Here is a 13830-nt window from a genome sequence, read left to right as displayed (position 1 = left end):
GTGCCACAGTTAAGATTTTTTGATATCCGGGTCAGCTGCGCTTTTTGTTCTTTGTTTTTGTAAATAAATCTAGTTCCCTCCCACACCACGCTACCTGACAATTTTGTCCTCTTTCCCAATTGGCTACAATACATTATCTTAACCTTGTTTCATAGTCGCACTTATTGCTAGTCCCTGTAGATGTGTGCATCTGTAAAATGGCCAAAAAAGCACCATAAAAAATAAATGATTGGATACAAGTCAGAAAAGTTGAAGCGCATTATCCAAAACAGATTGCTGTTTTTTCCAAGTGTTCAGTGAAAAACTGGGGTACATAGCAGCTTTAATCTCAAAACACACCCACACACAAACACACACACAAACACACACACAAACACACACCCATCCGGCAAACGCGATTTAAAATGTAAATGTTATGGCAGGACAAGAGCTGCAAAGAGGAAAAAGAGGAGTACTAGTAACAAAAATCGGAGCAGGGCAGTAGAAACAGCAGGAGAGGATGGGAGAGCTATGGGATGTAAGGGGAGCAATGAAATGAGATGTAACAGAGGGACATGGGAGGAGAACAAATGGGAAGAAAGACAACATGGTTAGAGCAAAAGAGTGGAAAAGTCTGAGACAATTTCAAGAGCACATGTCACAGGATCAGAGATAGACGAGCTCTGGGGATGGACAAGATTCATCCAAAGATGTTGCAGGCCTGCAGTTGTGCTCTTTGAATTACTAGATAAGTGAGGGTTCAAAGGATCAAGAAAACACAGGCCTAAAGCTTCAAGTGATGGCCTACACAGGTTAAGCTGCAGGATAAAAGATACTGCGTAATTGCTTAACATTTCTATTACAGTATGATGAGCCATATGGGATCAGTCTTGGTCACAGGTAAAAAGATTCACCATTTTTCTAATTAAAGTGACTGGATTGTCTAATCTGGTTGGCAGCGTGTTTCGGGCTTTTTGTGAGACGGCTGCGCTTTGCATTATTTTCTGGCAGGAATTTGGTGTCAGAGTTATTAAAGCCTTTTGCAGGCAAGAGATACGTGTCAATAATAGCTTCCACAATCCTCTGAAGACATCGTGTCATTCAGACATCGGTCACTTTAACATTCGTGTCCCTCATGGCTTAATGCAGAAATGCTCATGTAAGTAACAGAGAGCCACAGTGTGCACGCAACATTTGCATGAGAGTTGGCAGTGATCATACACCAAAACAGCTCACTTTGATTGTGTAAAACACATTTACATCAGGAGAAGGACTCCGTAAGTCCTCCCAGGCTTACAGTTTTCTCATAATAACATGTTGTTCTTCCATAGAAAAATCAATATCAAGCATAGAAAAAGTCATATCAAGCAAGACAATTAACTGTGGATGAAATGAGATGAAAATATTAATCTATTGGAAATTATAATTTGATCTGAAATACATTTATTAGAATTCATTCTCTAGGGCCAGGCTTATGATTAACAAATAATAAATAAGCCCCTTCAAAAGTTTTTAAACTCCAAAGCTGTTTGCATTAATGACAGTCAAGTGATGGTTGTCATTGTTTGTAAGTGTGCTGGGGCTTAGACTCACATAGCCCACCTTTCACTGAAGCAGACATATGACCTTTTGCAGGTGTCTGGGTTAAAAAAACAGACCTGCTTCAGGCGTATTAGCGTCATCACATTACATAGCGTAATACAAGTCTGAAAAGGGTAGAATAGAAAGGTAAAACTCAAAGATAGCCTCAGCCTGGTTAAAGGAACATAGCAAATCCTTGCTTTGTAAAAATCCATGGAAATCATAGTGATGATACGCTGTAGTAAATTCATAAGTTTCAAAAACTGATAAATTAGTTGAAATGAATGTGAATAATATAATGGTTATTAAGGAACACAATGTGGTTAACTGTTGAAGGCTATGCAAGTTGAACATTCAGTGAGGGTCTCTCATGAAGAAATGATTCTTTCTGTTGAAGAAAAATAACGCAACAGTTCCACTATTTATCTCTCCTTTGAAAGGCTGAGGAGAGGAGGAGGAATGGGAGCAGGGAAAGGGAGTAAAGAGGGGATCTGGCCTGAGGGAGAGTTGAGAGTGCAGAGAATAGAATAAAACGTAGGAAGAGTTAAAGAGAAAGAAACAAAGAAAGAAAGAAAGGAGATCGAGTTAAAGGGCAGAAGTCAGGGTAACAAATCAGGGGAGAGATTTTAGCTCCTCTAAAGATTCATGAAACCGATAAACAGGACTCATTTTAAGTAATCACAGACAAATAGTGTTCATTTCTGAAGATAACAGCAGCAACAATATTACATGTGACCATCTATATTCCACAAAAAGCAGGAAAAAACGATTACGCTTCATTCTCAGTGACTTGTCCTTCACTGATGTTTGACAATGGAACATTCAGACGTTAGGCTTGATCCTAAGATAAGTGCTTTTCTGACAGAAAATCACTGCATCATACAGTGAACATGAAAAGAAATGTCCGAATTGTGTTTCAACAAGAATGGAACCGCCTTCCAAAGAAATGATTTGAAAATCATTCAAATCTGACATTTATCTGTAAATAGTAGAACAGCTGAATGTTGAAACAGAGAAATAGTCTGTAGTCTAACTGACGGACTGTTCTTAAAAGAAGAGTCGATGATACACAGTGGTAAACACACCTCCAAACCTTTTTTAAACGACTTGCCGGCAACAATTCAAAATTACTATACTTTTAAAAAATTGATTCCTGAGTTTGAACTTTTCGTGTGTTGGGCAAACCGAATGTCACCACTTATACGTTTTTTTTATGGTTTTGAAATGCTTTGTGCTTCGAGATAGCCTTATCAGATCTAGTATCTATACAACCATTTCCCTCTTGGTAAATTAAAGACTTCATATCCACGTCATCCAAAAAATACGCAAACGCATGTCAACTCCGCACGCAAAAAGCTGTGTGACCTGTTGATATTTCACTTGTTAAATGAACAAATATAAAGAGGCACATACCATAGGCCATGCAGCACGACAAAGCCTCGCAATGCAAATAACGAGAGGCCTTATGAAATTTCTCTGACCCTCTTTTCTGACCCTGTTGCTGTCATTAATATTGCCTCTTAGAGGAGAGCCTTTTCTCCCTCTGCTATTCTCAGAAAAGCCTTGGGCAGGATGACCTCACTCAGTCGGCATTTTTAAACACATTACAAGCAGGAGCTGGTTAGCTGCATGAAAATAGGATACATCAGTCTGATTATCCAGGACATAATGTGTCAATGTAAACTACTGTAACATATTCAATAAATAATTTCTCCTTCACACGCACTCATATATTCAATAAAAATAAATAAATGTTTTATTTGTTTTTCTTTTACAATCCGCCCCCCCCTATTTCTGCAGGACTGTTTGTGGGTATGTGTGTATACGTGACAGCTAGTCAACATGACATTCAACCTGCCAGCTAGTAGACAGGAACATGAGACAGAAACATTAAACAGGAAATTGCTTTTGGGACAGCCAATAAGAAAAATCTCTCCGTAAACAGGAAGGACCCGTGACAGTTGCCCTGTCAGATGTCACTCATTTTCACAATGACCTGTCCAGGTGCCTCAGTGAAAATGTCAATCATTACTCACTACCTGATCTATTTAATACTTGAAGTACTCGAATAAAATTCACATCAATCTCACAATTTCTCCAATTTTAGTCCTAGTTGGGATCTATATATATATATATACATATATATACATATATATGTATGTGTTTCACAATTTTTAGCTGTGCTACATAATTCACAGAAGCAAATTACAGGTCAATCTATTTGGCTGAACAATATAAATGCTTAAAGACGATAAGACCAAATAACCTGGAATACTGTTTGTCAAGTCAGAATCTGCAATCTCATTGCTTCAGGCACCGTTTTCCTCGTGACCGAAGGATGTACTTTCTCTGCTTCTCTTGGTATCTTCCCCCTGCATTGCAGAGGGTGGGTTGACAATGGTCCTTGGACGTTACTGTCAGAGCCGAGCTTTGTGTGTGAGTAGTTGAGTGTGTGTAATCTGTCATAGCCCAGAGAAATGATCAACAGCTCCTGTCAGAGGGCCACTTAAGGCGTGACACAGACACGCAGAAACACACACGCGCACACACACACACAAATGGTATCATGAGAGTGCCACGGTTGCTGTGTTCTGCTCTGCTAGTGACAGCACTTAACGTGCAATTATTCTCCATTTCTTTTGTTTCCATCTACTACGACTCTCTTTGCCTCCTACACTCAACCTATTTGTCTGTCGACCAACTCGTTCTGTTTACTTAAGGGTTGCACCACAATCATTAAGCATTTCTACACATGGACGACATCCTTTGCAGTCACAAAAACAAAAAAAGAGAATCGATCAACGAATCAAGTTTTGATATTCTGTTTATCCCTTCTGGTGAATGTAAATATTCAAAAATGGTGCTGCTGCAGACATTCGCTCAACATATTATCTTATCTTCCGGACACACAAACACATGGTTGCGTGATATTTGTCAAATTTAGGATCCCAATGGGATGTGTCACAATGACACGATATAACAGGCTGGGGAAAACTGCACGTAATAAGATCTATTCCACACAGACAATTACAGAAACTACCACAGATGTTTAGAAAGTGATACAGCGATTACTCTTCTGAAATCAAGATGAATTATGTCTCTCCAAGGTAAAATAATTGCTTTTGCAAAAAAAAAAAAAAAAATCAGGCATGACATATGGCCTACTTTAGTCACGTGCTGCTTCACAAATTTATGACAGACAGTCATACCCCGAAGCCGCCCAGAGATTCACAGTCGACTACTGTCGATTTCCGGGCAGACTTTGCTCACAGGCATCTCTGGTATTACTGAGGGAGGCCAAATGACTTTCATCGCTTTCTGCTCTCTAGATTTTCTCAGCAACTTGAAATAGTGGCAATGCCCTGCATGCCTAACCATCAGGATGCCTCCTCCCTTGCAAAAATACATCCAAGTCTTCAGTGGATTTGTGTTTGATACTCTGAGAAAGCCAATGTGAATTTCAGCGGCGCTCGAAATTTAAAAAGCAGAGTGTGTGCCGGAACAACAGAGTGCCAATTTTCAGACACAACCACACAAAATGGCTGTGAAAAACACAGCAATTTATCACCTGCCCTATGAGATTTGAATAAATCAGGAAAATCAACAGGACTCCGGTGTAGCTAATCAATCAGCAGTTGTAGTTGTCCACACCAACAACATCATTTGAAATGATAACTGCTTTCTTTACTGTGAAGAAGTTACATAGAGACTCTGTCGCAGACGAAGGATGATAGCAAACCTTTGCCCTTCTTAATTTTCATATCTTGGATGTGACTTGCATCTTCTCTTTTATTTTACATTTAAAACAAAGACATGAACATATCATCACTCTCCTAAGTGCCAATGGTGCTTATTTGTATCTATTTTCATTCTATTCGTGTTGATTTGCACACACCAACTATCATGTCCTCAATAAGATAATCATAATTGTTCTGCTTTTTTACCTGTGGCGTTGCGATCTGAGTATGAGATGTGTCTTACCAGATGCTTGGTGCCTCTGTCCCGCTGATTTCCAGGAAGTCGTATTTGTCCTCTAATAAGAAGTCATTGAAAACAAGAGCTATTGTGTCCCCAGGTTCAGCAAGTATTGACCATGTGCAATCCAGGTTATTGTCATACTCCGCAGGGTACCCAGGGCTGGTTATTGAACCCGCGGTGCCTCGTAACGTACCCCCACATGCTCCCTCCGCTGGTTAGAAATGGAGAAACAGGAATAGAAAATGAGAAGAAATACAACAGGAATCCTGCAACATACATACAAGACTTTCTGTTATTTCTTTTTTGTATGAGAAATAATATAAACAGCACTGCTGTATGAAAAGGGATCCATTGATAAGTTAAGATTGAATATTAAAGCAACATTAATACAAGCAGAGATATGTTATATATGCTTTTTTATTTATTATTTCTACTTTAGAATGAATGCATAACTCTGTAATTATCCATAGATAAATAACAGCAAAGACAATAAAACACGGTTATAACTATTATAACAGTAATGTCATTTTCAGCCACAGTTGCCATCAAAAATGACTTTCTAAGATAATTAACGATAATGACAAACTACACAGCTTACCATCCCTGATCGGAGCTTTTCAACCATCTACTTCCTATGATAGTAGTCCCACAAATGACTAATAATTCACTAGAAAAGCTTTGATTGAAGGTTTTAGCTCGTACAGTAGTATGGAGTCATTTTCCTTTTAGAGAAATCAATACACTAGAGCTTCTCATTTTCCAGCTAACGCCCGCATGTTAATTTCCTTCGATTCTCATGACCCTAATTGTATATCTTTTCATTTTCCCTTTATATCTAAGTATAAAAAGGAGGTGCTGCGGATCATCTTTCACCATTCAGTGTATTGGAAAGAAATTCATTCCTCACTATGAAAGATTGTGCACACATGTTATTCTCAAGATTACCTTTGTGTCATGGGTCAGTTCAAAGTTAAATATATTCCTGTCTTACTCAGAATAAGGGTTTTAAACCTATTAACTGTAAGTTAGTACCACAGTGTTTATCAAAACAGATAGATAGCTAGATAGATAACTCAATCGATAGATTGATTCATAGATAGATAGATAGATAATCTCACCTCGACAAAATGGTGATGGGAAGTCCCACTGTGCTCCACTACCAGGTGATACAATGCATGTGAGGATACTGTGTCCTTCCAGCACAAAACCTGACTCACAGCTGTAACGGATCTTGTCCCCCATGTTGTACCGCGAGCCATGAATGACTCCATTTGGAATGAGGCCCGGGGTGCCACATGTGTGGCTGGGCAGGACTGAAAGGCAGAGGAAGAAAACAGATTTTTTTTTTAACATCATATTTCAAATCGCAGTGAAGATAGATTTACTTGCTCCTATAAACAGAAAGACAAAAAAACAGTCAAGTTAAACAATCAATCAAACTAAGAATGAGCTGACAAACGTAGAAAATAGTCCACAGCCCAATATGCCTTTAAGTAAGTATGTAGTTCTTGCGTGCCCGATAAAACTGTACATCATTGTTCCTCAACAAAAACCTGGAATGCTAGGGATAAAAATACATTTGAAAAATCAACCAGACAAGTACCAAATGTAAGTGTCAGCAACACAAAATGCCAAAGCAAGGAAAGTTTTGTTTTTCAGGAAGCTAAAAATATATCAAATTGACTGTGTGGTATTTACATGTTTGCCTGGCATTTTGCCTCCAATGTGCATCTGTTGTTGCCCATTCTTAGATGACACAGCTCTACAGTGGGAGCAGCTACAGGCAGCTCATGGTATAACTAGGCCAAAATCAGCTGTGACTGTAGCCAACACGCCTTAGCACCACAGAAGGGGCAGCTACACAGTGGCTGTCCTACAACCTGGACGAACTCCATAGGCTCAAACCCTGGTGTACACTGTGTTATGCGTATTTGTATAACTGGAGCATAACTTGCTGGATGTGTAATGTGTGTATGCAATGGTTTTTATGTGTGTGTCTATCTATGGGCATGCACAGCACAGTGTGTCTACATGTAAGGGGTATTCAGTGAGTGAATCTGTGTGTTTGTGTATGCTGTTCCAATTAAACGCTAGCATGGTAATTAGACAAAGCTTCATCATGAGACCCTGAGAACTAGGACAGAGAGAGAGAGAGCGTGAGGGAGGTGGTGAAAGGAACAGATAAAGAAGAGGGGAAGGGGAATACTAAGAACAGAGAATGAAGTGACAGGCAGGAGAGAGGGAGAAGAAGAAGTAGTGAAAAACAAGAGACAAAATGATGGAGGAGTGGGAAAAGGGAGGGGAGGAGGAGACAGGAAAGAGGAGAGACAGAGATTCCTGTCAGACAGGAAAATAGGGGTGAACTAATTGCAAAGGGTCCTAAACATGTATAATTTACTCTAATTGACTCATTATTTGGATTGTATGGAGTCATGCATCAGAGGCAAGCTACTCACACTCAGCTGACCGTGCTGTCCTCTGTGCAAACATGCTGCTTGCTTTGTTTTAATAAGGTGAGGCACACGACCAAGAGCCTGAACTAAAGCACTCAAGGATAGGCGGAGGGATGGAAAGAAGCAATGAAAATGAGCGGATGAAAGGAATTGTGCATCTAAGCCAAGTTGTTAGTCACACGTACATGAGTTCAGAGACCTGTTTCTGCCAACTTGGCATGGTAAAAAGAAAATACCTGTCTCTTGCACTAAGGGTTTCCCTCATTTGGACAGATGTCTGAAGAGGACATCTAAAAGAATCAGTGGGGTGTTTAAATGAGACAAAGTGCTCACAAGAATTGTTACTATCCAGCTAATCTGGTACCTAAATAAATCTATCTAGCAACTATCCAGCTAACCTAACTACTGATGCATTTTTTGTCAAAGGGCTTTATCCCAGAATAATTGTTACAAAATGATTTTCTTACTCATATTTTGCTTTTATTCTAATTCTCTTCTCATTAAACTTGGATTCAACCTTTTAATTGCCTAAATTACAAAGGTCCTGTGCTACAATCAATGTTGTTCCAATCTTACTTTGTGCATCACCATGATTTGGGTTACATGTGTGGGATGGTTAAGGGGTTTTCAGCTCCTATAGAAAAAGGCCAATTCGTCTCCAGTGGATTACCTGCAGCACTACTGCAAACATCTGAGGTACATAAACGGGCTGTGAAGTGGTGAGCAGACTCGAGTTTATCCTGAAAACATCTGACAGAGGATTTTCTATTAACACACTGTGTAATCACACTGCAGGCGATACTTTACTGGAATAGTGTCTGATGATTAGGAAGATCTATTTTGCTTAAAAATGGTATCCTTTGTGGAGTTTATTCCACTCTGACATAGTTACAATTACTGCTCTACAGACACAGTGTGTTTGTTTTGGGTTATTTATTATTTTGTTTTTGGTCTTCTTTCTAAATGGTTATTTAACTATACAATTTATTGCATGTTAATATTAAAGAAATACATATAATTTTTTCTATTTTTCAAATCTGAGCAAGTACCACAAACATTAACATTGTTGGGTCTTTACAAACTGTACAGCCTGTTACTGCGATTATCTCTATTAAATATTCTACTCTTAGAATGTTGATTTTTACATTTAACTCAACAGAAAAGCAGATGAGGATATTTCTCCAAATGTCAAACTGCCCATTACACAAAGTAGGGTTAGCTTGCTGCCCCCAATCTAACGGTTTGAGAAATATTTTGGGGAATTCACAATTGTTTAATAGGGCCATGATTTTGCTAAAAATTATCAAAATGTATCAACTCATAAATATCATTTTGAGATCCCAGTGCTGAAACAAGGTCCATCCAATCGGCCAATTGCTGATGGAATATTAAGGTGTTTCACTTTAATATACTAACAGTGTCTTTTGGATTCATGCATGCATTTGTATTCTCCCCAAAATGAAATAATCAAATTCATTCTTTCACATGAACTGTGAGCCGTAAACAAGGAACCGTACAAGTACCATACTGAATGACTCTGGGAAATCAAGATAGAGGGTCTTTAAGTGTTTTTGTTTTACATTAGATTACATTGTGTCCCCATGGTTTAGTGATGACAGTATAGTCATATTTACGAATACATGTGTTTGTATTTCAAGTGATGCTCTGGAACAATCTCAGAAAGCGTGACCAAGAAATTTCCTGGGGTCACACACCCTCTAACAAAGTGTGGGACTCACAGCACATGAATGAATAAAATCAACACCAAAATCAGCATCAACCTGAAAATAATTCAGCTAATGTATGAGGGTGCAGAGTCTCTTCATACGTATGAAATGGGATTTCGTCTTTCTTCCTTATAGAGCGTGGCTACTCTGAGGGGCAGACAAATGGTTTGATGGAGGCCTGTGACCAGAGTTGACTTCATGTTGTAAAGCTCCATAACAGAGGCCAAAGCTCCAAGCCGGGTCATTGCACCGGCTAGACCATTATCCCAAGCGATATACATAAAACATATTTCAAACAAAACCTTTTGTAAATGTTGCAGTTTACTAAGCAAATACAGAATATACAATCCCTGGAGATAAAAAAAAAATCCAACAGTAATAGAATCACCACACTTGTAGGATGTTCATACAGCTTTTTTATTTTGTAAAAACATTAGTGAACCAAACAAAGATGCCACAAATGGCGTTTTTTCTTCAACAACTGAATCCTGAGGCTTTTTCGGACATAATGGATAGATTAAAGAAAAAAAAAGTAAGGTCTGTGTACCTTCTCCAAGACCATACAATAAAGTGAAACCTGCATGGGGATTTTTATCCATGATCAACATTGAACCATTTAAACATTCTCCAAGTGTGGTGATTCCACACTTCCACACACACTTGGTGCCGTGGGTTGTAGAAGCCGTTTCCTCCTCCAAACCTGCACTGGCTTTCAAAGAATGGTGCTTTAAAAACTCTCCGCTGAGCACTCGTCAACAATGTGTAATTCACAAGGTACTAAGAGTTTAATTCTATCTACAATTTGAGATTATAAATGAGAACTTGTTTAATGTTGCATTATAGTTTTTAAGGCTGTTACAGCCAAATATTCAATATAACATAAGAGCTTTGTGCACAATGCTTTGATTTATTTGCTTTGTTTTTAATCAGTCGTGTAAAACCTTGTTTAGCACACTCAAATGTACACTCGTGTATTCAGTATTATAATTGCACTGATCACTTCATATCGGATGACTCCTTTGTTCAGAATTTTAATTATTCTAATTATCTCCAAGTTGAGGTCATTTAGGGTTATTTTATAAAGAAAAGAGGGAATTACAATTCTGAACCAATAAAAACAGAAAAAGTGATCAGCTGCATTAAAAGGAGCCATTGTGTGTTGGGCCCCATGAAGAGCCCAAAGGACAATACAGGGCCTTTCATTATCTCATTAAGGAAGATTGTGTGGGAATAAAATGTCTAAACAGAGAAACACACCAAATAAAAATGGTCATAGTAGTTAAAATGTGCAATCTTTTAGATATACAGCCGTACTTTTTACAACTCCAAGCTCTTAAGAAAGTGCACCACAGCACTGCTTGTCTTGAAAGTCAATTTTGCCGATTGTGTATCCAAATTAATGAAATACATTGATGCCATACTCATAGGCTAATCTGTGAATCACTAAACCCTTGCTGTTAGACAGCCATGTGCTTCCTTTGATTCATGTACTATGGCAAAAAAAGCTTAACTGCCCATCGTGCTGTGGCAGCCACAAGAACATCCTGGCCAAGGAATGATTGGGGAATTGTATCCACATCTGTGTGGTCTCTATGGTAGTGAGAAAGGAATTGTAACCATTTGTACCAGCCATCCTTAATAGAGAAATGTACTGCTTACATCATAGTGTGTATTTGCCAGTGTTTTTGAGGGCATTCCAGCATATGGACATGTGCACTTGTTTTACTTGTGTTAGATGACTTCACGCAGTCAGAGTCGCAAGTACCATAATGTAAATTAAATGTAAGGGTGAGGGGTTCCTTTATGATTGGATTAAGGTTAGGTTAAGTTTAGAGAGGGAATGAGGGTTTGAGCACATGTCTACTGAGACAGATACACAATGTGTGTGTCTACTGAAAGTGACTGATGATGCTCCTCTATTGTGTTGTCCCTTCTTGCCCTTCAGAGCCTTAGGGCAGGTCTGTGTGTTGCTATAGCAACTCCAGGCTAGGGCAATATTTTAGAAAGGATGTCGAGGTGTTGAGAGACAGGTGACAGGAGCAAGGTTAGGAGATGACAGTAACACGCAAAGAGGGTGAAGGGAGGAATGAATAGATTTAGAATGAGACAAAGTTACGATGGGAAGGACAAGTTGTGTTGTAAGAGAAAGAATACATGGAGGTAGACGGAAGTAAGCGATTGGAGCCAGAGGGATTGACGAAGCGGTGGAAGGAAAGGGTGGATGAGAGATGTGTTGATAAAGGCTTTTGTTAAATCATTAATGGATGATTATCAGTGTCTTGCAGGATTCTTACTTTTCTTCTTTCCCTTCGAAATAAATGAATATATTTCCAGAGTTCTCAACATTTTCCATTCCTTTATCATCACCTCTCCACCACCGCAAGTTAACTCTGCAGCAGAAGAATAAATTAGTAATATTCCATCATTTTTATAGTTAAACTAATATTCATATCTTACATAAAATGATGAACCAAAATTGTAAATAGTAAATATGACATGCTCAACGATAACAGTGATGGACGAGGTGTCTGACATTCAAAAGACCATCATTAAAACTGAAATAGAAATAATAATAAAAAGCTAAGTAAATCAATGTATGCCTACTAATTAGCACGTCATGTTTGATAATGTTTGAGGGCTGCTGATGTCTAAAAATGTGAGATATGAACATGGGAAACAATCTTCCCCGACAGGAGCACAATCCTTTTAGGGAATTGTACAGTGTCTGTAACTCTAGCATGAAAGTTGCCACAAGCAACAGTTAGAACAGATGTATTGTCTGATGTATTTGGCAAAAGTCACTAATTTCTTATTTGGTTTCCAGAGGGCTTTAAAGTTAAAATCAAGCGGAACCAGAGCAAATGCCAGACTGTGTTCTGCCAAACAGGGATTTGGACAGATGCTAACATTTTAAATCCATATGGGAAAATTCAACTTTGAAAGAGACTAAAACTTTGCCAGACAAGTTAAAACAGAAAATCAAATGATTTTTGGAATCTATTTAAGCTTTGCATAAAATTCAGCAAAGTTCTTGTATTTTCATTTCATCTGTTTATTTTCCGTGTGTGTTGCCGATTCGCTCATATTTAGTGTCTTCACATCACACATCTCTGGTGCCACCGTTAGGAGGAGATGAAGGCAACACTATTTTACCTGCCCAAATGTTTGCTTTTGGTTTACCTGCCAACCATGAGCCACTATCTCCAGAACCGTAAAACTTCACAAATATCTTCCTATCCACATCTCTGCATGGACTCTGAGCTAACAAAGAAAACATCTCTCAGTGGGTTCGCTCCATAATCCATGAACACATCTCCTCAGATCCCACAGTGTTCATGTTTTAATAAATCGTAATCACACTACCGCTGTAATATATAGTTCTTCATGTGAAGCTGTTGCTGCTGGAAACATGCCAATGCCCCTGAGCTAAACGGACTCCCCAGCACTGTCCGCGCTCCAATAGTGTGAATGTATTAACGCCGTTTGTGAGAAATAGAACTTAATGACTCTACTGAAGAAATTGGGAAGGGAGTTCAGGTCAATTGTGGCCAAGGGCCATAGCTGATCAGAGCCCCTCTTATTACCTGCTGAGTGCCCCTAGTTTTAATATGTTAACAGCTAATGTGACATTAAAGCACGGGACTTTTTTGGGAATGACATTAAAGGGCTATTTCACCGTTTGAGCACACCTTTGCTGCAGCCAGTTATACCTAAAAGTGTATTTTCCATATTATACTTGTCAGATCTATATAACTGTAAAAAGCATTGATGATCAACAACATAGTCTTGTACGGAGATGTATTAGAACACAAAAACCACCAACTCACAGTACAAACTCACGTTTTGTGACACGAACAGTCTTGACAATATTTCAGATGATCAAGGAAGCAATCGGTACTGTAAAGATAACTGTTATAACAAGATACTCCATGCAACAATAGAAGCGGTATATGAATTGATGTTTCAAAGTACAGACGTGCACACACTTGGTATTGGAATTCTTCTTGTGACGATGAAACTTTCTGAGATTCATGGCCGCACTTAAAACCAAGTACCACCTATTGAAGTGAGCACTCAATAAGTGTTTGCTGCAATAAGTTCTTATTCAAAGC

General features: G+C 38.7%; 1 protein-coding gene across 1 annotated transcript in view; it reads right to left on the bottom strand.

Moving 5' to 3' along the window:
- The window catches only part of LOC140302486 (CUB and sushi domain-containing protein 1-like), a 275604-nt gene that overhangs the window by 178508 nt on the left and 83266 nt on the right, over nucleotides 1-13830 (bottom strand). The window contains exons 3-4 of the mRNA XM_072381305.1: nucleotides 6657-6851; nucleotides 5542-5749 (exon numbers count right to left, since the gene is read on the bottom strand). Coding sequence (XP_072237406.1) covers nucleotides 5542-5749; nucleotides 6657-6851 — 403 coding nt within the window. The remainder of the gene's footprint in view (nucleotides 1-5541; nucleotides 5750-6656; nucleotides 6852-13830) is intronic.

The sequence above is a fragment of the Leuresthes tenuis genome, unplaced genomic scaffold (genome assembly GCF_036924035.1).
Source record: "Leuresthes tenuis unplaced genomic scaffold, fLeuTen1.0.hap1 SCAF_2, whole genome shotgun sequence".
Taxonomy (NCBI): Eukaryota; Metazoa; Chordata; class Actinopteri; order Atheriniformes; family Atherinopsidae; genus Leuresthes; species Leuresthes tenuis.
Note: the sequence above shows the minus strand (reverse complement) of the source record. Positions and strands in the feature narration are given on the sequence as shown.